This window comes from Ahaetulla prasina, chromosome 1, assembly GCF_028640845.1.
Source record: "Ahaetulla prasina isolate Xishuangbanna chromosome 1, ASM2864084v1, whole genome shotgun sequence".
Classification (NCBI taxonomy): Eukaryota; Metazoa; Chordata; class Lepidosauria; order Squamata; family Colubridae; genus Ahaetulla; species Ahaetulla prasina.
In genome coordinates, this window is record NC_080539.1 from 237,508,986 (window position 1) to 237,535,362 (window position 26,377).

Sequence of the window (26,377 nt, forward strand, 5' to 3'; positions counted from 1 at the left end):
CCACATGAGATTCCATGTTCTTCAAAAAACAGGAAACTCAGATTGAGGAACCGATCTTTGGGGATGATCTTGCAACTCCATCCAAGACAGGATGAATCCCAGTTTTGAGTCCAATTTCTTGGTAGCACCTTTGTGTTGTCTAGATTTAATTTCAGTTACTTCTCAATCATTCTGAATCATTCACTCATCAGATATCCAACATGTTAATTATTCAACATGTTAATCTGATATTCAATGTCACATAATATTGAAAGCCACTATCAGGTGCCTTGGAGTTGGATTACAATTCACATTTTGAAAAACAAGTATGATCTCTTCCGTGTTGACACAACAGTGGCAGAGAAATATCATTCTTCACTGCCACAGAGTAGAGATCCGAATGAGTCAGTTTGATTTATCTAGAGATTGCCTCCATTGCACTCAAGCTGTTGTCCCAGATGCTACATTGCTCCCTGCTCTCTAATAAATCCAAGGGGCTGATTCGGCTTTGCAAGAGGAAGAGGACACTTAGGAATTACAGCATCATTGCCTGGATTTACTGAATTCCGGAATTCATCCTAGGTTTTGACATGCCATAATAGCATTCCTCAAGCCACATGGTAAATTGATTCCACTCAGAGTGGCCTAAATAAATGAAATTCTTTCTTCTCATTTCCTAACCATCTCTACCATATATACAAAGGCACATGCAAAAAGGCTGCATCTTTATAATTCCTCTAAAGTTCACAAGGAAACTGAGCTGAGCCAGTAAATTATTTCTTATTAGCTGGTTATATTGAGGAGATCCAAAGAACTATTTGCTTGATTGAAAAATATAGTTTGCCTTTCTCCACGTTCTATGAAGCAGAGGATAACGTTCAAAAGGTAAGGAGGGCCTGCCTGACAACATACATACAGGAGGCTTAGATAATTTCTCTCCAACCATCCTTTATGCAATGAACCCTGCAGATGCACTATAACCTGAATATAATCTCGCGCAACCAGGACTATTAATTTCACTTGGCGTTTGTGAATGTGAAGTTGTCCTACACTTCCTCTTTCTGCATAAAATTATTTGAATAGATAGAATAGAATAGAATTTTATTGGCCAAGTGTGATTGGACACACAAGGAATTTGTCTTGGTGCATATGCTCTCAGTGCACATAAAAGATATTTGTATAGTGTACATAAAAGATATTTGTATAGTGTACATAAAATTATTTGTATAGCCTGGATTTAATTTCATTTCCTTCGATAAGGAATTTCTCTTTAAAAACTTTTTCATATACAAATTTGATTGGTTGCACAACTACCTGCTATGTCTTAGGAGTGGCACAAACAATCACAATCTGTATTTTTAGGCTTTAGGCAGGAAGTTCTGTTTTTCATAAGAATGGCACCTCTTCTTCTCTCATAATGTTCTTAGAGTACTTTTCAGCTTCTACACAGCAAAAGCTCAAATTACAGCTCTTCAATAACCCTTTTTCAATAGCTGCATATTTCAGACAATGATCAGATGGCAGCCAGAAAAAAAATTGACTAAATATTTGCCATTGTCTGCAGAATGTATAGCCAAATGCCAACCCTAGTTAGAAGGATTTTTTTAAAAAGAAATGTAATCAGTTGATGGTATGACAGGTAAGGGAAAGGAAAAAAAAGGACTCTATGGAATAAACAGACCATTGTGCACGGTAATTGGGGAAGACTTTTTATATGTTTGATGACGTTGGGTAGGGCCAACATTTCAGCTGAAGGAACTATCACCTTGTTATGCATTCTCCCCATCAGAGCATTACTGCAATATCTAATTTAAACTTGGAAAAGTGGAAGGAAGGATGAGTTTGAATTACTATTATATTCTTCCTGGGGACAGGTTGCAAATAGCCTTAACACCCCTTTCCATTGTGAGCAGCCTCATAGAAGGCAACCCCTTCCATTCCCATAGTGTTACCTCTTCCATTTTTTGGGGGGAAAAAAGCTTTATATAGTTATTTGCATCTTTTATTTACTTCTTTTTCCTACTTTAGACTTTTCTCCTGAGGCTGGAATCATTTGGAAAATTGACAGAATATTTTTATCTGATTTTAAAATGGGGCATTCTGTAATTTGGCCTTAGTTGCTTATATACAATATTCGGTTACTTTAACTGTTGATATGTCCAATGATGGAAAGGTGCTGCTTGGGGAGATCTGATATATTTTTATTCAGAAACAATGTGTGCCTAATGAACAATAGTTTCAGCTGGAAACATGTTGGGATTTCCTTAATGAATTTATAATGTGTAATTACTTCAGGAATCCATTCTGAGTCTTCCTTTTCAGAGTTTGCTCATAATTATAGTTTGATTAGGCTATGATCTCTAAGGACGAAATGCAAAATCTTTTTTAATAACAGACATTGCAATGCATTTGCATCAACATCCCCACACCCTTTAGTTTTTTTATTTATGTATAAATACATGTCAATACCACAAGATGGCACTTTCGTACTTGCAACATTTACTACTACATATACGTATCTTCTTCAAGATGTTCCAAATGTAGACTTGTAAACTTTTTTAAAAAGCAAGATCTTGTACAAACAGCTTGTTTGTGTGTATCTGTGTGTGTCATAAATAAAGTCAGAGAACATTTTTTTTTTAAAAAAAGAATCATAAATAATTGCAGGTAATAAAATTTAAATTACAAAATCAGAATGTATATTAACCGACTGAATTAAAGTTTTCAATAGTTAAAATGTACCTAAATGGCTTGATACCAATTTAAAATAGCACTCTTCTCACTTCCTTAATCATTAATACGTTTGTCCAACAAGGAAGAAAGAGAAACCTTCTCTATGAATAAAAAAATGGCATGGGTTATATGCTACAAAATTCCTGGTTTATTATTATCTCCTTTGGCAGAAGGAAAATCAGATTATTTTTTTTTTTGTGATTAAGAAACTGAGTCATTCTGGAAATCAAGGAACTCTGGATCTTTTGATAGATTCGAATGTAACTCAAATATAAACTCTAGAAAACTCATTGTTGAAAGTGGTGAAGAAGAAGAAAGAAACTTTGCACTAATATAGTGCATAATGACATAGCGTCCAGTTTGTCCTTTACAGTAAATTATATCTTCCCCCGCACAAGATTGTCATGCTTTCAAAAATTAAAAAAAAAATATCAGTAGAAGACTGTAGAACTTCTCATTTGTCCTTATTCCTATGGTTAAAAATGAAGAGTTGTAATTCTGAGGTCCCCTCTGGGGAAGAGTCATAAAGATATACCATGTTTCAGATATGCTAAAAAGTAAAACCGGTCAAGTTTGCAAGTTATATTCTGCCCAATTACCGGTATATCAGATGCCAGATTCTCCCAAAGAAAAAAATAAAACCCAAACTCATCAGCTGGAATCTTGTATCAAAAGAGGCGGGGGTTGGGGGGGTGGGGACAGCGGTTAAGGCAGTCAATGTCTACATTTGGGTGGTGGTTTCCATCTTACATATCAACATCTCCATCATAGGCTAAAGTCAGACATTTCGGCGGAGGAGGAGTATGTTGTGGCTGTTTTGGTTTTTTGCTGAAAAGAAAGAAAAACATTCATTTCTCAAAGGAAACCAAACAGGTGAACTGAATCCTTCATTTGGGGCACAATCCAGGCAAAGCAGGGGTGAAATCTACTTACCTTCCCTACCGGTTCGAAAATGTGTGTGCTGCGCGCGCAGGCGTGTGCACGTGTGGACCCTCTGCGCATGTGCAAATCTTTCTGCGCATGCACAAAGGGTAAAAAAAAGGTTACTTCCTAGAAGTAACCAGGAAGTAATGATGGGTGGGCGGAGCCTCATGGTACCGTCGCTGCCGGTTCTCTGAACCACCTGCCGCCATCGATACCGGTTCAGCCGAACCAGTCCGAACCGGTAGCATTTCACCCCTGAGGCAAAGTTAAACCCCATCTTAAATCCAGGCAAAGTTAAACCCCAAAGTTAAACCTTTGAAAAGGTTTTCCCTTTTCAAAACTGAAAAGCTAAACTGAAGTTATTTTAATTGCTTCTCCACACACACAGGCCATAGGTAGAACAAGCAAAAACCATAGAATTGTGAGCTAGCTGAGAAACACATACAGGTAGTCCTTGACTTATAACTATTCGTTTAGTCACCGTCTGAAGTTACGATGGCACTGAAAAAATGTCTTATGACCGTTTTTCATACTTATGACTGTTGCAGACATGAAACAAACAAAATGTTAAAAAGCTATGATATTTATGTAGTTACTTACCAAGCACGTCTAAATTATAGCAATAGCACTTAGACTTATATACTGCTTCACAGTGATTTACAGCCGTCTCTAAGCAGTTTACAGAGTCAGCATATTGCCCCCAACAATAATCTGGGTCCTTATTTTACTGACCTCAGAAGGAGAGAAGACTGAGCCAACCTTGAGCCAGTGAGAATCGAACTGCTGGCAGTCAGCAGAAGTAGCCTGCAGTACTGCATTCTAACCATTATGCCACCAAATTATATTAAGGTAACCAAAATATCTTTACAATCCCCAAGGGATGTCACAACTTTTGAGCACCCCTGATGTTTGGAAATTGAAATTTACCAGATTTACTTAACAATTGCGACAAGAAAGGTAGTAAAATAGGACAAAACTGTCTTGCTTAGCAACAGAAATTTTGGGGTCAATTGTGATCATAAGTCAAGGCCTACCTGTATACTCCCATTCTTTTTGCAGCCCTTGAGGACTACTACAGTTATGTAAATTCAATGACAAATCCCAAAAAATGACATGATTTTCCACCATTTTTTGGTGACCTAGTAGAGCAATAAAATGTCATAAACCTTTGGATAGTCTTAAAAGCCCCTAAAACAGCATCTCTCCCTGAACCACCATTTTAAAAAAAATACCCTCAGAAAAATTAACCTTGTTCACTAAAGTAAAATCATGACACAACTATCTTATCTTTCCCATAGCTCCTCAAATATTTGAATAATATTACAGTTTTAATATTACAACTGTAATATTACAGTTTTCAGTTAAGAACTAATATGGTGATGTCACCCTGACTCCACCCTGAATAAAGGGATTAAAGGGTCATAAAAAGAATATACATATATATATATATACATATCAACCTAAGTAAAATGTCTATGGAGATTCTCAGTCATCCAGTCACAGTTGTCCCAAAGATCCTTTTTCAAGAGACAACTGGACTTTCTTGTTTTTCCTTGAGGACGTTCACTTCTCATTCAACAAGCTTCTCCAGCCCTGACTGGATGGTGGGAAATGGAAGGATTTATATTCCTTGCAGACAGCTGGTCATTTGCATCCTTTTAGAGAGGCCATCTATGTCAATATTGAACAGCCTCTCTCAACAGAGGAGGAGGGAAACAACATCAACTATCACCAGTCTACAACACAGTCCTTTCAACAGTTCCAAAAAGGCTTCACACCCATTTACAGCACTCAGGTGACCCTGATGACATAGATAAACCTCCAGGGGGCCTTAACGACTCGCTAAAAGAAGGCAAATGACCAGCTTATCTGACATATAAATCAGAGGTGAAATCTAAAAATTTTCTCTACCGGTTCTGTGGGCGTGGCTTAATTGGTGGGCGTGGCTTGGTGGTCAGATGGCTGGGTGGGCGTGGCCAATAACAATAAATAATAAAAATAATAAACAAAGTATAAAAAACAATAAGAGGTACCAAAAACCAACTTGCACACTTTACACACACACAACACAACAGACTCACACACAATGTAAAAGCAGCTGCACTTCACACTTCACACAGCCACAAAAAGCTCAAAAACCAACTTTCACACTTCACACACACACAACACAACACAACTCTCTCTCTCACACACACACATACAAAATAGTACATACAGCTTTCTGAGATTTTGTGTGTTTGTGTAGTTAGACACACCAAATCTCAGAAAGCTGCACAAATATTTTATTTTGTTATTAAGGTTTGTGGACGTCAATTCCCAGAGTTCCTCAGCCAGCAAAGCCAGACAGCATTAATCACTCAGTGATGAAATAGATTAGCTAAGTTAGATTAGTTCTGTCTGGTGCTGAAAATGAAACTGGGGCTTTCTGGCTGGGAAAAAAGCTATGAGATCGATCAGTAATCAGGTAAGTGGCTTAGACTCTCTTAAAAGGAGGTTTTCTACATGCTTTCTACAGAAAACATGTTTTTTAAGGTTCTGCTGATGAGGAACTCAGGTGAGATCCCCAGAATAGTCTTTAATTTTTTTTAAGTTTAAAGGCTCTGCCGATCTCAGCTGAGGGGCTTTTTTTTACTTTTAAAGGCATGTTTCGGCTGAAGCAAAACCAGCTTTAAAAGTAAAAAAAACCAACCCTCTGCTGATGGTGCGACTCAGCAGAGGCGGGGGGGGGCAGGCATTTTTGCTACCGGTCCTCCGAACCAGCAGCCACCATCGCTACCGGATCGCGCGAGCCGGACCGATCCGGGAGCATTTTACCCCTGATACAAATCCTTCCGTTACCCACCATCCAGTCAGAAGCTTCTTGGATGAGAAGTGAAACATCTTCAAAACCAGAAAGTCCAGTTGCTTCTTGAAAAAGCACCTTTGAGACAACCTAAATGAAAGGATTGGAGCATCCTTTCAGGAAGATAGGCTAAACTAAACCTGTAAATAGTGTGAACAGATGAAAAGGTTTTCAAGTGATACTTAGCTTTCTAATTACAGAGAATATAAAGTAACCTCAGAATTTTAATCTCTGAAAGCTATTTGCAACTTTGATACCAATGAATTTCAGTCGTTCTAATTTATTTCCAAATGACTGAATCTGAATCCAACATCTCAAAACAGAATTAACAGGGTTAGAAGCAAGCACAGAATACATACCAAAGAAGATAGGAGGTGAAGATTAGGAAAACTATAATGAGAAACCCGCCAGCTGATACTCCATATACCCAGATTTTAAGTTTTCCATCTGAGAAAGGGAAACAAAATAATACATTTGACGTGAGGTGTACATTTTGCTTATTTTCTGTCAAAATAGGAAACCCTTGTAACCATTACTTCCTGAATTTGCTTTCCCTGAAGGGCTGGCAAAACTCATCTATGAACCATGCCAACCTGTATAGAAACAACCAAAGAATCATGGTAAATCACAGAACTACCAGGGAAGTTGCATCTTATGAGAAAAGGAGTAAGGAGGCGAAATATGGCCTTTTTGCACATTTGAGTATATTGCTTACAGTTTTGTGGGGTTAAGTACATTTTAATTAGGTCTTTTTTAAAAAAAATGGGATTGCATTTTCCTAGAGTGAGATATTCTAATGCTAATAGTATAGCTGTATCAGTGTTCAGAGCTTTTCCCTCTTGAAAATAACCCTTGTGCATATACAAGTAGTTCTCTACCTGCAACCATTCATTTATTGACTGTTTGAAGTTACAACAACATTGAAAAAAGTAACTTATAACTGTTTTTCACACTTATAACTGTAGCAGGCTCCCCATGGTAACATGATCAAACTTCGAATGCTTGGCAACTGTGTTCTGACCTAGGCTTCCTTAGAAATTAAACAGCACAAACTTAGTACTAGCAAACCTCTTTAATTCATACGGCTGTAAATTACTTTCATTTACAGTCCGCAAGGCTTGATAAACAGTCTTTCAGAGGAAGGTTATCAACACCCACCTATCTCACGTGGGACACTGCCAAAGAGCTAATTTCCAGACGCAGGGCAAGGCCAAACTTGGCACAGAGTCACAAACAGAATGTTCAAATTTTGAATCATCCAGATGAACTAATTGCTTCCTGCAAAAGCTCACATCCCGTTCGCTTCTCTTTTATGTCTTATGGGAGGGGCCAATCATCTCCAAGCCTTACTCCCAAGTTGACTCTGTTTCCTTAATTGTTCCTGTTTCCTGGCAGCTCTGCGCATGCGCACACTGGGAACAGGGTCATGCTATTCTTCTGCCTTGCTGTCAGGCTTCCGGAGACTCTGGAGGCATCAAAGAAGTACCAGATGGCCTTGCCCCCCTTTCTGCCTCCAACTCAGAGCCCTCATCCACACCTTCCTCAGACTCCAGGTCTAGGTCTCGTTCCTCCCCAACTTCCTCACTGTCCGAATCTGCTGCCAGCTCGGCTGGCCGCTGGCAGGCCACAACAAACTGGTATGTATTTATGATGGTTGTTGTGGTCCAAGGTCATGTGATCATCTGTTGCGATCTTCTGACAAGCAAAGTCAATAGTGAATCTGGATTCACTTAACACCCTGTTACTAACAATTGTAGTGATTCACTTAGCAACCGTGGCAAGAAAGGTCATCAAATGGGCAAAACTGACTTAATTGTTTTGTTTAGCAGCAGAAATTTTGGGCTCAATTGTGATCGTAAATTGAGGACTACCTGTATCTGTGCATATTCCTTTTACACTGATTCTGTCCTCGTCTAACATGATATCCTCCAGGTATCTTGGGATTTCTAAAAATTCCTACCAAGCGAAGAGTCCCTGAATGTGTTTAAGTATCACAATGTTTTTTTGCCTTTGTGAAGCCAATGTGGGCATGGCCTGAGTGTGACACATCCAGTCCATGGGCCGCCAGTTTGACACCCCTGTTCTATTTCATCTCCATGTAATCAGAAGAATAACAGCACACCATCCAAGGCTGTAGATAGATACACAGATACACACAAGTGCCATTAGCTCATGTCACAATTTTTTACACACCACTGCCAGATGTCTGCCACTCTTTGGTGGAGAGAAGAGTGTTCTGTCCCCCCCTTCCTTCCCTAAAGTTCTCACCAGTAATCCCAGTCTTCAGTCCAAGAGCCAGTAGTCCGTTACTTTGTCTGACACAAGGGCCTATGGAGCACTCTCCCTGCTTTTATCCCCTGTGGAGTGTGGCTCCATGACTCAGCACTCCCTGGGCCTGCCCCACCCCTTCCTCTGCTGTGCACGTTTCTCTCGGCGTTGCTGTTTCACATCTAGCCAAGATTGATCCTCAGCAGCTGGTTCTTGGGGCGTTGCCAGGGAGGAGGAGGGGTCAGGGGAAAGAGGTCTTCTCAGCTCCTCCTCCTCCTCCTGGCCTGCAGCTAGAATCTGAGATGGTGCCAGGGAGGAGGAAGATCCAGGGGGGGAATGAGGCCTTGTCAGCTCCTCCTCCTCACTCTCCAAGTCATCCGGCTCCAGAAGGCCCGGCCTGGGGGCCGGAGCCACAACAAAGAGGGTAAGCAATATTTTTCAGCCAATGGACTCCTTAGAATTTTAAGAGCATGTGGAAGGTGTTCTTGCAAATGGCTGGCAATGGGGGTCTATGGATTGAAGTAACATGTTATCAAAGCAGCCATATATAATCTGTGAGAGCCAGGTGAAGGTATTGTACTATGAGTAAGGAGATGAAGTTCAACTCCGCCTTCAGCCTTGGAAGCTCCCTGGGTGACTTGGTCTTTCTTTCTCTTTCTCAGCCCAATCTATCTCAAGGAGTTGGGCTGCAGAAAATTACGGGAGGAGTGAGTTCTCACTTTAAATTCATGGGGGAAATCATATAATATAAATCAACAAACTAACCATTAAGTGAGGGACAAGAGGAAGGAAGCTGGTGATCAACATGTCAGTTCCCACTGAGGTCTCTCCTTAGGAGAATAGTCGACAACTTCATCTGCAAAGCAGCGGATAAGCAACCTTCTTCTGCATTTACAGTCCTTATAACCATCATGAATAATGAAAAATATACTGAACAACAGGTATCCTGCAACTGCAGGATTCCAGCTTGTGATTTGATTATAACTGCACTGTAACACTGCAGTGCCTGGCAGCTACGTTTGGAGTTGTACACAGATCACAGGTATGGAGAAAGTCTCACGGTTTACATTGACCTTTTATGTTTTTCTCTCTCCTCCTTGTAGGAGAATCTCTCCTACTTATATTTCTGATTAATCAGTGAAGGGAATGTCATTAGCTTCAGCATTATAAACTGAAATCCCAGGTCATACTACAGAATAATGCTCTTGCACAATTTTATGCTAATGACATTCATATGATTATATTACAAATGAGAGTTTGTATATCCTCGAGTGTAGTTTCTGGTTATGTGATTCACTGAGCATGAAGCTTACTTTTCAAATTAAGAGAGAAAGAGAGAGAGAGAGAGAGGGAGGGAGGGAGGGAGAGAGGGAGAGACAGAACATCATGCCACAATTTGCTATTTTTACCTGGATTAAAAGGTTGAATTGACCATCCTTTGAAAATGTCATGCATTTTGGAATTGATAGGTTTATGCTTGGCCGCATTTGTTTTAACATCGGCTTTCTTATCTGCTAAACCGGGTATCTTCATGCAGTAATCCAGGAAACCATTTGATCTCATGATTTCAGTGTAGCCTCTCTCACAGCCACAGATGCCACCCTAGGTAACAAGGAGAAAGTTCAGAAATTAGTTCATCCCCAGAAAATGTTTCCGCTGGAGGGGCTGCTGGGTGCACCCCAGTTAACCTAATGCCAGGTGCTTTTATTGTCTTAACTGAAAGCCCAACCTAGACCAAGGACTTACTGTAAATTGCCAATATCTTTCAAAGCTTTTTGAGTCATACTAAGTATAACAGAACAATGGAGTGCCTGTTCCTTCTTTTAATGAGCCTGGATAAATGGGTTGCAAGAGAAACAATGAAGACAAAAATCCATCTTGCCGAAAGAACCCAGCTCAAAACCCTGCAGCGATGAAAGTAAAACGTTTCCCCTCTCAAATACGATGTTGTTCATTTAAGGCTGCAATTCTGTGTGGAAGGACTGGCGGCCAGCTTGACCTGACATCTATTTAGAGTAAATGCATAGGATTTGCATTGTGTTATGCATCAAAATTTAATTATTTAAAATGTGATGGTAAGGCTGTATGGATTTCAAAGTAAAAGCAGAGTTTCTGTGTTTCAACATACCAATGTATTGACTGATAGAAAATAATAAAGCTGGGGTACAAATAGAGGGATGGGGATGGGGAAAGAGAGAGAGAGAGAGAGAGAGAAAGAGAGAGAGAGAAAAAAATTGAATCGTTTCAATTGATATAACTGCCCATCTCAAATTCACAATTCTGGGCAACTAACAATATAAAAAGAACACGGTGTTATTTCAGGCAAGAACTGGAGGCTCATCAACATACTTTACCTTTCCTCCATGTAACGTCTTGATGTGAGATTTTAGGGAAAACACCATTTGCAGAGTGTAAAACCTTCAGCTGTCCTCAGCTGCAGAAGGATACTGAGATATAGGCAGAAGAGTGTGGTTGTGTGTTTGGGAAATGATTAATGAGTGGTCTTGTGTGGTGGTTGTATGGATTTGTCCTTAGCATGAAATCAGACCAGGTAACAGCCACCCAAAAGGCAATTTATTTTAACTGTGTTTTAAAATACAGTTTGATAGCCAATTTGATATACTGTAGGGATGAGGCAACAGGTTAGAAACCAGGAGTTGGCGAGTTCTAGTTCTGACTTAGCCATGAAAGCTAACTAGGTGACCCTGGGCCAATTACTGTCTCGCAGCCCAGCCTATCTCACAGGGTTCTTGTTGTGGGGAAAATAGGAGGATTGTTAACATGTTTAAAAGGTAAAGGTAAAGGTTCCCCTTGCACATACGTGCTAGCCGTTGCTGATTCTAGGGGGCGGTGCTCATCTCCATTTCAAAGCCGAAGAGCTAGCGCTGTCCGAAGACGTCTCCATGGTCATGTGGCCGGCATGACTCAACGCCAAAGGCGCACAGAACGCTGTTACCTTCCCACCAAAGGTGGTCCCTATTTTTTCTACTTGCATTTTTACATGCTTTCGAAACTGCTAGGTTGGCAGAAGCTGGGACAAGTACTGGGAGCTCACCCCGTTACACAGCAGCACTAGGGATTTGAACCGCTGAGCTGCCTTGTAAAAATAACAGAGGCGGGATTAAAATCTTTAAAAATACCCATGCAAATTCTCTGAAGGGTTAGTCTGTAAAAAACACTTCTATTTTTCTACTATGCATTTTAGATCCTTGGGATTTTTTTCTCTTCATATTTATCTGGGAATTTTTGAATCTATTTTATGCTGAGGTGTATTGTCATATCGCCATTTGGAGAAAAAAAACCATGGAAAGAGTTCCTGTGTAAGAAAGCACATATGTCCTCTCATGCGGAACCAGATAGGCTCTAGACAAAGAGACGTGACACAGCTTCACCTATGTGAAGACATTGTGAAGCAGCAGCCATTGTCCCATGGCTAACTTTTCAAGGAGCTTATATAATGATACGGGAAACCTATCAATTGTAGCAGCTGTCAGAGGACAAATGCAATTTTATTGCGCTTCTGCTTCTGCCTCCCAAAATATAGGAACAGGTGTGAATACCAAACTGTCTTCCAAAAATCAAGATATGGGGCAGGATAGGTTCCCCATGGATTGAAAGCTTGAAGGTACATTGTGCCTGATCTTTGGGTTGGTTGATTGGTTGGTTTGTTAGTTAGTTAGCTAGTTACTATTTTCCACCCATGTCAGTCAATGACCCTTTTCTTTGCTTGTAATCATTGGAGGAAGTAACTTGGGTTGCTTCCTTTTCCTTTAAGCTCAGAATTAAAAGGCAGAGAAGAGAGCCATCTTGGTCTAGTTCTTAAGGCACCAGGTTAAAAACCAGGAGACTGAGTTCTAGTCCCACCTCAGAAATGGAATCTGCCTAGATGACTTTCGGCCACTTGCTCTTTTTCTGCCCAACTCACTCATGGGCTTTTTATTGTTGTGGGGAAAATATGAGAAGGAAGGAATATTAGGTATGTTGCCTGCCTTGAGTTACTTATCAAATAATAAGGACAGGATACAGTTAAATTAAAAAAAAACATTGCAGGAGGTCTGTCGTTTCATTTCAGTGTTCTAAAGAAATCCCAAAGGTCTATAAGAACACAAATGGTTATGGGAAGGGATGGGAAGGGATTGAGTTCCTGATATCACTGGGGGTGAACATTTAGAGTTTCCTTTCATTCACAGCTTGTATATTTTTATATTTACAACCTGTCTTTCGTGTTCCAAGCTGAATTTCTGTGAAAAGAAGATTTACTTGCAGTTTCCCACATACATGTTTTCTTCACACATCCCCTTTGGTCTGTAAGGCTTTATACAGGGGTGAAATGCTCCCGGATTGGACCGGATCATGTGACCCGGCAGCGATCGTGACTAGTAGTTCGGCGATCTGGTAGCGATGGCGAAGTGAAGCTCCGCCCACCTGCCCGGGGCATCATTACTTCCTGGTTTTAACCAGGAAGTAATGTGTTTTTTACCTTCTGTGCATTTGCAGAAGGTTTCTGTGTATTTGCAGAAGGTTTCTGTGTATTTGCAGAAGGTTTTGCGCATGCGCAGGTCTGCACGCACATGTGATGTGAGCGCATGAAGGAAGGAAGTGCACATGCGTGGCACGTACTCTTCTGAACTGGTAAGGAAGGTAAGTAGATTTCACCCCTGGCTATATATTCAATTTACTGAATGGATAGTGCATGCCTGATTAGATCTCTAGTCTGTTGGGAGCTTTTCGATTTTGCTTTTTTTTTATATATTATAAAAATAATTGGTTCTTTCTAATGAAGTAAAGGGCGCCGTCTGAATTACCTGTGTACAGAATGAGAAGGGTTTCTTGCAGGCTGGGTTGCAATGCCTGGTTGTAGCTGGCTGTAACTGCATAGAGCAGCCCCCTGCAAGAACAATTGTCAAGAGAAATCATCAAAGATACAATTCAAAAATGAGTTAGGAATATCCGCTGGTTATTTGCTGTGGTGCAATGCTGCTTTTGAAAACAGTACATTTACATTATTCCCAAGACACATTGGCAGAGGATGTTTTAGCATCCATTCTGTCCTGTGAAAAGTCTTGTGCTTGGAGTCTCTGTATTTTTAAGGTATACATCCGATATTCTACAATTTTTATACATAGAAAGATAAAATATGAATATGACAAATGAGAATTTCAAAACACAAATAATAAAATATTATAATCATAAAACAGGCAAAATCTGCTGGTTTTTGATTCAGAAATATTTTTTCTGCATGTATTAACCATACATATCTTTTTTTTGCAATTTTTTTTTTTTTTTGCAATTTTCTTCTGGAAAAAAAAAGAGTATGGTTAATTTTTTTAAAGTGCATAATGCAGTACATGGTCTTGAAGCAACTTTTTTTATCAATATTTCAACAAGAATTTGTGGCAAAAGACATGCAGCATAATAATACGTTTATAGTGGGCACTTGACTGCTGATGGCATTTATTCATATAATACACATTGAAGGGAGGTGGGGAGTAGAATTAAAAACTAAAGCATTCCACACGTGCATCCTTTTAAGCACAGGTGTCAAACTCGGGGCGCCATGTTGCTGTCATGTGACGCTTTGCAATGTTTTCCCCATTCATGGGTGGATGTGGCCTGCATGTGACGCATCTGGCCAATGGGCCGCCAGTTTGACCCCCCTGCTTTTAAATTTATAAAGACTCAGCCCACTTCCACTTAGGTGGCATATGGAGCAAGCACAGAACTTGTCATTCTGCTTAGAAATGCCCCTAGGTTGATCAGATGAAAGATTCAACCTACACAATTGTATGTTGAATACACTGAGATTAAAATGGCAATCCCAGGTGAGATTGGAAGTCTCTATGAAAGAGGAGATGGTGAAGGGCAGGTCTTACCGTTTCCACCTTTCCTTTTTCTCAAGGGCAATTTCCTAACAAATAAGCAACTTTTTAATATTTGCCTTAAAAAACAAAGGTGTGAGGGTCAGGGCATGAAACTGATGCAGTGGAAATCTCTTTGTCACGCTCGAACATTATAATGTTAAAGAGGTTAGAAACTGACATAGTTATTTTTGATGAATCTTGTGAGAAAAACCATGTTAAAATTTGAATAAAGGGCTAATAGGCTACTTTCTTGGAAGAAAAGCAGCCAGGAAGTGAAGGACACTGAGAAAAAAGAGCTAGGGATACTGTATTTGGACTTGCTAGACCAATTTTTGAATACAGCTCATCTGTACTGAATATTGGACATAAATGCAATTGAGAGAGTCCAGAGATATTTTACGAGAAGAGTCCTCCACTCCTCAACCCCCAATAAAATACCTTATACCACCAGACTCCAAATTTTGGCCTTAGACAACTTAGAACTATGCCGACTTCAGTCTGACCTAAGCATCGTACATAAAATTATCTACCACAACGTCCTACCTGTCAATGACTACTTCAGCTTCAACCACAATAATATACAAGCAAGTAATAGATACAAACTCAAGGTAAACCGCTCCAAACTCGATTGCAGAAAATATGACTTCAGTAACAGAGTGGTCAATGCCTGGAATGCACTACCTGACTCTGTAGTTTCTTCCCCAAACCCCTAAAACTTTAAGCTTAAACTGTCTACTGTTGACCTTATCCCATTCCTAAGAGGTCTGTAAAGGGCATGCATAAGTGCACCTGTGTGCCCACCATCCCTGTCCTAATATTCCTTTTTACTTACTCTTTTCATGTATCCAAATTATGTTTATACTTTTACCTGTTATCTTATATATGATTGACAAAATAAATACATAAAAAATAAATAAAATAAAAAATATGATATCAATGGCATTAGAATTTTCTACATCTCTTTGCTGTCCTTGATTCACTGTTTCAGTCTGCAATAAAGGAAGAGCTTTGTTGATAAACCTCTTTAGAGATAAATAATTGCTCATATTCTATTGAATGCTATCTGTTTATAGAATATTACTATTAAATAAAGTTTTAATTGTCTGTAATCAACTTGTACTGAAGACAGAATATAATATGCAGTTTCCCTAAGTCTAAGATATTATTGGTATCAGGAGAAGAACAGATAAGAGAGGTGACAGTTTTATTATAAGATCAGCCCAGAGTGTGCTGGTTGAAATAAATATAACATTAGATGTTGGTTAAAAATGCATATCCAAATGAGGCTCAGCTGCTATAAACTCCAATTCTAAGCATAATGCCTTCTACCAAATACACATAAAACAGATCACAAAATTTAGACTGGACTAGTGCCAGGACTGCAAATTTTCCATGAGTATGTAGAGAATTTGTGTCCCATTCAACAACTGAAGTACTTTTTTCCTCCTTCAAAAATCTTTAGGGCCTCTGGATCTAAAACAACTTTTAAGCTAAAAAAAAACCCCAAATCTAATTGGAACTAAACTTTTGAGTGTTTTCAGCAGTCTATTTGACCTGAGCTTTCCAAACTGTTGTATCTTTAAAGATACTATCCAAACATTTACTTGTTCAATTAAATTCCCATTTGCCACCTTTGTGGTTTTCAGCATCACAAAGCAATATCTATATGCACGTCTGGGCCCCTTTCCCACCAGTCCTGCACTCCTAAATGCCCTCTCCATCTGGACGTGTATGGAGGTGTGCAAGTGGTACCAGAGTGCGGATGTGCTGGTGAGAGGTTGCATGGGGGTGCAACGCAGGTCTGTGGGGGTGCATGAGTGCTTGGTAAGGAAATATCTTGGAAAAGATTATAAAATGAGTCACGAGTTATCTAATGTGCTTCTAAAGCTTTTCCCAATTCCACGAAGAACAGTGATAAAACATCTGTATCATCTTCAGACAACATAAGAGGTGGCAGGCTTTCGGTCAGCCTGTGGGGAAGATGATCTCAACTGAGAGACATTTAAGAAACATACATACTTACCTCTCCTTGGTGGAGACAGCCCATAACATTGTCTCTGCTGGTTACATTTAACACACATATATTATCATATGTCTATAAGTATTACCAAATATTTATCAATGGGGACTCTGGAAGTTAGGTCAAACAGATTTAAAGACTATGAAGGTTGCATAACATGTTTTTTTAGAAGGTGTAACATACCTTCCTGCTGGTTGACCTAAAATTAAATATTGACTAATAATGCTTGACCTGCCCTAAAGCTCTCTACAAATATATTCCCTTTTCAACCATTCCAGAAATTTCCAATACTAATGTCTAGTGCAAAATCACATCAGTAGTTGACTGGTATGAAGCAATGCTGACAGTAATATTGCATTACCTGTTCTCCAGCCGTAGCATATTATTTAGAGGAGTTATGAAAAAAATGTCGCCCCTAACAACAAAAGAAGAAACTAAATTAAATAAATATTTAATCTCATCAGGGTGGACTGCTTCAGTAGGAAAGTGATTGCCCCAGCTTCATTCTTAAGCATGGACTCATGCCAACCCTCTAAATTCTCTGTATCTACCTTTATTTTTTTTCTCTCTCTACCACCATTTCTCTCTCACACACACACTCCCTGAAACCTTGTTCATTCTTACTGAAAAGATCACGGACAAGATATTTATATTACAGTATGGCTCTTGGTGGCTTAATTTTCATTCCTATTACATTTATAACACTATAAGGGAGAAATAAACTAAATGATGTGATATTTTTTTCACAATTTTCTTGCTGAAAAATTGCAAACAGAGTCCCCCAAATATACGACAGACTCTCATTAAAATTCCATAAATAAATTCTCTTCTCCCCAGCTGTACCAGGCTCTATTCACTTACAGACTAGATATTTGAACACTCCTCCTTTGCTCTTTCAGATTATTTTATTGCCCTCTCTAATGAGCAATGCAGTTACTGTGTGGTTCTTAGTATACAAATGCACTTTTTTTTTTATTTCTCTGAGACAGAAAAGAGCATTTCATAGGGAAAAAAATGTGCTTTGCCAAAGCTACATTTTTTAACAAACAAAGCTCTACTTTTGGAGATAAATATTCACTGCAGCTCAATAGAGTCCCTGGTTCCTATTAATTATCAGAAGAACCGCTATATCACTTTAAAACATCAACTTCAAAAATAGCTATCAAAGGGAACTGCGCATAGCGCAGCACCTGTTTGTGTGGCATAAATTTGAAGGCAACAAACCGTAGAAGCATGAGAACAAATGAGTCCACCAGCATTTCCATGTGCTTTTGGTGGCTGATCAGTATGAACCAGCTTTATATGACTTCATTAGTAATCCTGCCATCCACCACTCCCTACATCCTTACACCTGAGAGGATCAGTGGTAGAAACCACAATAAATGGCAAATCAAATATTCCTGCTTCTCTCTGTGAGTTCTCATCCTGGTCTTCACAGTCATTGCTATTCACAAGTTTCTTTAATTGTGTTGCCAGTATTAATTGAAATACGCACATATATATTTATGTAACGTAAAGTCATCATAGCACAATGAAGCAAAGTCAGCTGAAGCCATTTGCTTTGAAGGAAACCTTTGGCCATGTATTTGCTCTCTGCATGTGCCACACACTATTTTTCATTGCATAGGCTGATTGCTCTGTGTGCCCTGATGATTATGTGCATATATTCTAGCTTGCAGCTTTCAACTGAACTCTTTAAGTTTATTTAAAATATTTATGTTTCTCCTTCATTTAATTTGAATTTATAAGGTAACTAGAAAGAAAATCACACCGGTACTATAAAAACAATACAGTAGAGCATCTAAAATGAACAAAACTGAAAGAAAAATATCCACCACCACTGTCTGGCATTTTAAATGTCCCTGAAGAAAACAGTAATATCAATAAAATCCCTGAAGAAAATAATAAAACTAACATCTTTCTTAAAGAAAGGAGAGATAAAATCTCTTGGGCAAATGAAAGAGGAATATTTCAGGTTAGTGGAATGTATTTGAGTTCTTCCTGACATCAGGACAAACCCTTTCTAGATTTTAGAACACAATTATAAAAACATGATTATAAAAGAACACAATTATAAAAAAAATCAGTATTGTTTTAGAACAAATCAGTATTGTTTTATAACAATATTTAAAGTGGAAATCAACAAAGAGTGAGGTATACGGCAAGGAGATACAATATCATCTATCTTTTTCTGACTTGAAGAAGTATTTTGCAAACTAGACTGGGGTAAAAGTTGGAATAAAAATCAATAGCACCTATTTAAATCACTTAAGATTTGTAGATGATGTAGTTCTCTTCTCACAAGACCCAAAAGAGCTACAAAGACACATACAAGAACTGCACAAAGCAGGAGAACCATTTGGCTTAAAAATGAACCTGAAAAAGAGCCGGGTTATGTTTCATAAATTCACCAAAGAGAGAGAAAAAAATTATATGTGGAGAAGAACTAGACATAGTCAACCACTACATATATCTTGGTCAATGGATCTCAATGGAAGGTGATACAATAAAGGAAATTGAATAGTGTGTTAAATGTGGTTGACAGGCATTCCGCAAGCTAAGCATAATTTTCAGGAACAACCTCTCCCAATGCCTGAAGAGAAAAAATGTTCAATCAGTGTGCTCTAACACCTGCTCTAACATGTTCCAGGGAAACATGGACATTAACCTCATAATCAATACAAAAGCTATGAGTGGCGCGAAGAGCCATGGAAAGATACATGCTTGGCATTACAAGATAGGATAGAAAGACCTGAACATGGATTAGAGAACAAATTAAAGTATATGATATCATCAAGAGATTAAAAGAATTGAAATAGAAATGGGCTGGTCTCATAGCAAGAAGAACTGATGGCAGGTGGATAAAGGTAGTCGGATCCCACTTGATAAAAAGCATCCATGAAAGAGACCTAAAACAAGATGGATCGACGACATCAGCAAGTATTGTGGGCCCAACTGGCAAAAGGAAGCTTAGTTGGAAATATGAGGAAGATGCCTTCATCCTGCAGTAGATAGACAATGGCTAAAATGATGATAATGATTGTTTTAGAACAAAGGAAAGTATTATGTAAACATAAAGCCATCAGCCAAGTATTTATATGAATTAGCAGCGACCTACCAATATTTACTTTTGAAGCAAATGCTTGAAATGATGCTGGCTTTGAACCCACAGAAATTCCTAGAAAATATCAATTCTCAATATTTTTTTAATATAGATTGAAACTCATTTGGATCTATAATTATTTATTTATTTATTTGTCAAACACAACAGTATATATAAGTATAAGCATGAAATAACCATACAAATTGGATACAATCAAAGGGAACATTAGGACAGGAACGGTAGAATTGGCCTTGGGCCTCAATAAGGAGTAGAAGAATTGAAAAGTTTATTTATTCATTTTAAAAAAAAGTTATATGGCTGCTATCTCACAGAGTGATCCTAACCAGCTCACAACGATTAATAAAAACAAGATAAAAACCTTTCCCACAAGGTACCAATGTAACCATACCTTTGACCCCAACTGAATCATATTCTAGCATAGTATATGGGAGAAAAGAAAAAGTCTTCATTGGCTTTTGAAAGACCAAAAGTGTAGAGGACCCTTGAATATAAGATGAGAGGCTGTTCCTCTCATCTTATATTCAAGGGTAGCTAGAGAGAAAAAACACCTCTGAGATCTCATTAGATGACAGAATTTCAGGAAAAGGACCAGGAACATACTCACCTTTATCTGATCTAGTGGGACAGGTAGATACATCTGGGGAAGAGGTAGCCCTGAAACTAACTTGGCCTTGCACCAATGTGCTGTGCTGGCCTTTAAAGATGTTAACTAGCATTTTGAATTGCATCCCTGAAAGCATCAGGGATCCAGTTGCAACTCATGCAACAGTAGGATAAGATGGTCAAACTGTGGGACATGCAGAAGTCTAATCCCTGTTGCTTTCTGGATCAGTTGTAGTTTCTTCATGTAGACCACAAGGTAGTGACCCAATCAGGAAGAGGATAAGCCATGTGTGACTATGAGGAAGACCTGGAACTGGCACAATTGGGATACAAGGCAAATTTGAACAAAGGCTGCTTTTGCAAGTTCAGGAGAACCCCCCACCCCCCGCCCAAACTATGTACCAATTCTGTCTATTATGTCATCCAGAATATCTACAGACTTCTCACATCCTGGGCATAAACTGTTTCAACTCCTACCCTCAAAACGACGCTATAGAGCACTGCATACCAGAACAACTAGACACAAGAACAGTTTTTTCCCGAACGCCATCACTCTGCTAAACTAATAATTCCCTCAACACTGTCAAACTATTTACTAAATCTGCACTACTATTAATCTTCTCATCGTTCCCATCACCCATCTCCTTCCACTTATGACTGTATGACTGTAACTTTGTTGCTTGTATCCTTACAATTTATATTGATATTGTTTTTTGATTGTTTATTTGTACCCTATGACTATCATTAAATGTTGTAAGTGTTGTGCCTTGATGAAGGGATCTTTTCTTTTATGTACACTGAGAGCATACCGTATGCACCAAGACTAATTCCTTGTGTGTCCAACCACACTTGGCCAATAAAAATTCTATTCTATTCTATTCTATTCTATTCTATTCTATTCTATTCTATTCTATTCTATTCTATTCTATTCTATTCTGAGTCAAATATGTCAGCTCTCCTAACTACCCACAACCACTGTTAGGGTCATCAAGGCCTTTATGATCACCAGGTTCTGAGCCAGGACTTGCCCGACAATTGCCCCCTCCTCTGTACTGAAAAGAGACTTCCAAAAAACCTCTTTGGCCAGCCTCCTTCTTAAAAAAAAGATTTAATAAATTAATGAGTTTGGGCCACACAGGATCCATGCTCATTGCTGATATTATAAAAAAAATCAGTATTAAAATTAATAATTGAAATTTAAATAAGTTCAGAAGAGGGAAAGAATGGGAAATAAATGAAAGAGAAGGGGCTATCTAAATGCTTTTTGAATTAATTCCTTTGTATGTCCTTTCTTTTTTCTTTCATTGCAGTATCAAATTCAAAAAAGGGAAAAAAGAAACAATTTTAAATGCTTACAAAATAGTGATTGCAAGTATCAATTATCAGAGACTAATGAGTTTATATTATAATCTGCAGGCTTGTATATTGTATGTCATTATACTTTCTAGTTTCCAATCTTAAAGAATTTGATGCTTTCCCGTGTATTTGCAATTTACTTCTATTGAGGCGCACAAATTTGTAGATCTTTTGGGAAAAGCTGCACAGAACAATTTTTTTTCTGCACACAGCATGTCACACATTAGAGGGAAGATTGGATGGCAGCATTTACAGTTTTTCTTATCTTTTTCCTGCTCTATAATGATCATCTAGATTTTTACAGCCCAGGTCTTAAAAAACAACAAACTGAGACCAAAATGGAGGCATACCTGGATACTTCCAGGTAATGTTTTCCTCTTCATATGAAGGAACGTGCTTCTGGAGGAGCACAGGGGGAGAGCTATCACAACACAGAGTTTTCCCAGAGAACGTCCTATATTAAGAGACTGCACAGTCCTCCACTGCAGAGATGGTATTTAGCCAGTTCTGACAGGTTCTGGAGAACCGGTAGCGGAAATTTTGAGTAGTTCAGAGAACTGGTAAATATCACCTCTGACTGGCCCCACCCCCATCTGTTCTCTGGCCCCCGAGTCCCAGCTGATCGGTTGCGTCTCCTTTTGTTGCCCTGCACATGACAGTATCCTTCCCCTGGAGTGGTGTAGGAATGGATATTTTATACTATCCCTTCCCTTTCCCTGGAGTGGGGTGGAAATGCAGATTTTACAGTATCCTTCCCCTGGAGTGGGATGGGAAAGGAGATTTTGCAGTATCCTTCCCCTGCCATGTCTACCAAGTCATGCCCACCAAGCCACGCCCACAGAACTGATAGTAATTTTTTTTGAATCCCCCACTGCTCCACCAGATGGGGCAGGGGGTGAAAAAGTTCAGGGAAACCACACCCTAGAATATCTCAGGATAGATCTGGTAGGTTAGGTTATAGCTTTAGTTTGGCAAGGTTCTGTCCATTAGGTATAAGGAAATATAGGATTGAACTCAACTTGATTTCACTGTTTCTTCTCTAGGCTTGGGTCTGATAGTTCTAGGTGACATGGATTTTCTTTAAAAAAAAAAACCCCAGAAAAAACTACACTAGTTGCACTTTGGAAGGTCCTTAGATTTCAGGCTAGGATTACCAAAGGAGGCCTAGAAGATTATACTTAACATAGCTCCTACACATGGAATGCTCTTCATCCTGTTATTTAGGAAACACTGACAGCACTCCATTTATATACTTCTTACAAACTTACCTCTGTATTCAGATCTTCCTCATTTTTTTAGTACTGAGCAATTTAATTTAGACCTGTGGTTCCTGTTCTCAGCTTCCTCACGTGGTAAATATTAAAATATTTTAATGGCTGGGAGCTTTATATATTTTGAAGTTGCAATATTGGTTTTTATATACATTGAAAGAGTGTAATCATTTGATTATTGGTAAGAGATGAGATATGGAAAGGGAGAGGGTTTTTTTTTAATTTGAAGTGCTGGAGAAGGTTGTTAAATTATTAAAATTGTCTAGACTTGCCTAGAGGGGGAATGGAGTCATATCTATCTACCTATCTGTCTATCTGTCTGTCTGTCTGTCTGTATCTTCTCTTTTGTTTTTCTGTATTCTTTTTCTATCCCTTTTCACTTTTCTGTTTCTTTTCTTTACTGTTTATATTTTCTTTAGTTTGTATTAGTTTTCCGTCTTTTTATTTGTAAATTTTAATAAATTATTATTTAAAAAAGGAACTAGTATAAAATTGGTAATGAAGAGAGTGGTGAAGGTAATGGTGATATTGATGATAACAATGACATTGCTGAGCATACCTACCTGTAACATTCAACCTATCAGAACGCTGGCACCACACTGTGCGTTCATTATCTTGCCAAAGACTTGTTTTCCATACATAATTATAGCATTTTCCTCCTATAATTCAAATAAGGCAACAGTTTATATATACCTGAAATATATCTTTTTTTCTTCTTTTCAATAACACTAAACATTGTTTATAAATATTTATTTAAATTCAAAGGAAAACTATTAAATAAGACGTATCTAAGCAGGAGGAATACAAAGATTTTAGAGTTTGCTATTCTGGTGATTTAACTTTCTGCAATTGTCTGTCCCGTTTTTTTCCTCCTTTCTAAGGACTGTAAACAGTTTCCCAGTCTCTGCTTGTCTTTTCAAATATTTTCTTAATAAATGTCCTTTGATGGGAAAAAGAAACAGTGTTTCGAAACATGACAGTAAACTACAGAAATGACAACTAGAAAACAATTTAGAAGCAAACTCTTCTGTGAGGTAATAAGAACTGTGGTTTACAGAATTCCCTACCTGAGCAAGGCCTGGTCTCCAATTCTTGTTCAGGGCAGCTGTCTTGGTTTTCGAAAGATTGAATTATAAATGTTCTCGATCGAGACTGACGACCCATGCTCTCAAAGCTCCTGCCATCGATGCACGTTAATTCACAAGAGCTCCACTCAGACCACTCGGATAAATGACAGTCACCTTATAGCAAAAATGAAGAAAGGAGGGGAATGTGGACTTTATTAATGGACGTCTCTATAGTCTTTTCAGTTATAACATCAGAAGGATCCTACTACAGATTATCCAACCCAAGGAATAATCTTATACATTCTGGGATCCTTTTTGCAAGACTATGTCCCAGAATGTGGGTGAGAAAATAGTTCAAAAATGGTAATATGGCTTCCTGTATTTCAAATATGGGAATCTCTCTCTCTCTCTCCCTGTCCCAGTCTCTGTCTCTCTCTCAAACACAAATATAGAATTATAAATTAAGACTCTAGAAAGAGTGCAGAGAAGAGCAACAAAGATGATTAGGGGACTGGAGGATAAAACATATGAAGAACGGTTGCAGGAACTGGGTATGTCTAGTTTAACAAAAAGAAGGACTAGGGGAGACATGATAGCTGTGTTCCAATATCTTAGGGGCTGCCACAAAGAAGAGGGAGTCAGGCTGTTCACCAAAGCACCTGAGGGTAGAACAAGAAGCAATGGGTGGAAACTGGTCAAAGAAAGAAGCAACTTAGAACTAAGGAGAAATTTCCTGACAGTTAGAACAATTAATAAGTGGAACGACTTGCCTTCAGAAGTTGTGAATGCTCCAACACTGGAAATTTTTAAGAAAATGTTGGATAACCATCTGACTGAGATGGTATAGGGTTTCCTGCCTGGGCAGGGGGTTGGACTAGAAGGCCTCCAAGGTCCCTTCCAACTCTGATGTTATGTTATGTTATGTTAATTAAGTTAAAAGCACAAAGTACAATTGCTGACTACCATCCGTCTGCAAAATGCTGGCCCAACCATGTGCCCACTATAGACACACCCACTTTGTCATTTCTCCTTCACTACAGTTGGAAATGCCTCCAGAAGTGGATAAGTGGTTTACTTTTTATTTATTATTAAACCTATATGCCACCCATCTTGCCTACTCATCTACTTGACCCAATCAAATTCCTGCTCCGTTCGAGAGCTCCAGTATAGAATGTGGACAGGCGTCCTAGCAACAGCCAGGCTTGTCAATTGTGAAGGATGCTGGAGGTTGCAGTTCAGCATCATTTGAAGGGCCAGAAGTTCCCTACCTCTGGACCCTGGCTTTCCTAAAAACAACCTTCTAGAAAGTGCTTCAAAAAAACTGACTTTAATTTTAAAGCAGGGAACTTTTTGGTGTTGAGGGCTATCCTTTTTAAAATATTTTTTTGTGGCAGCTGAAGGATACAATGTGATATATGAGAATGTAGTATACAGATTTGTGGAGTGGGAGAAAACAGCTTTTTCATAGTAGTTATGCTAAAACCTCTCAGTCCTTCCTTAACTTGCTTTATAATTGTTAAATTAAAACAGTTTCAATGTTTTTGCTTTTGCAAAAGTAATAAAATGTATCTTTGTGTTATAGCTTACTGACAAATTTTGGCAATATAATTTCACAATTGGGGGATTTTAAAAAAGAAGTGGAGGTTGCATGTGATCCCTGCTATTGAGTTGTAGGAATGATTAAATCAAGCATGTTAAACTTTTTCACCATCTGAATGACCATGACCTAATTATTAGCATATAATCTACTATACTTTTCAAAATCAAGTTCTTAAAAAGCTCTTTTGCATGGTTTGTCCTAATCAACATAAGCACAAAAACATAGCTTTGGAGATTTTGTTTCTCTGGATAAGGCTGAACCCTAGACTACATTATACTTTCCTTGCAACAACAGTTACTTACTTGGGTGTTTCTCAGATACACAAATACAAAGGGAGAGGGGGGGAGTATACAACTTCAGTTAAGGCAAAAAGGTGCTTAAACCAGATGCGTCTTTCCCCAGAGAGTGTTGTTGGGTTGCCAAAGATGCAACTGCATCAGCACTGTAAACGGTCCAAAGTACTTTCTTACCTTTGAATCTGAAGAGTGTTACAGTACATTGCTCTCTGGTATAATGTGCACTGCATGAGTTAAAAAAGAGATGGGGAACGTTGACCTCTGGACCATAGTCCATCTTCAAGGGCTTTCTGTTTATTTCTACTCTCAAAATTCCATAATTATTTTAACCCTGTATCTGGATTTATATTACCTGTATTAAAATAGCAGAATTCAAAGAGATCTTATACTTTAGGCTATTAGGTAAGTTTAAGATAAAAGGTTAATTCTGCAA

The 26,377-nt window shown here is 38.6% G+C and overlaps 1 protein-coding gene across 1 annotated transcript in view; it reads right to left on the reverse strand.

Moving 5' to 3' along the window:
- Positions 1–2,525: 2,525 nt before the first annotated feature.
- Positions 2,526–26,377, reverse strand: part of THSD7B (thrombospondin type 1 domain containing 7B) — a 376,479-nt gene continuing 352,627 nt past the window's right edge. Inside the window, exons 22-27 of the mRNA XM_058193966.1 lie at positions 24,049–24,222; positions 23,545–23,640; positions 13,552–13,634; positions 10,156–10,348; positions 6,838–6,925; positions 2,526–3,540 (exon numbers count right to left, since the gene is read on the reverse strand). Of these exons, the coding sequence (XP_058049949.1) occupies positions 3,459–3,540; positions 6,838–6,925; positions 10,156–10,348; positions 13,552–13,634; positions 23,545–23,640; positions 24,049–24,222 (716 nt within the window). The 3' untranslated portion in view covers positions 2,526–3,458. The remainder of the gene's footprint in view (positions 3,541–6,837; positions 6,926–10,155; positions 10,349–13,551; positions 13,635–23,544; positions 23,641–24,048; positions 24,223–26,377) is intronic.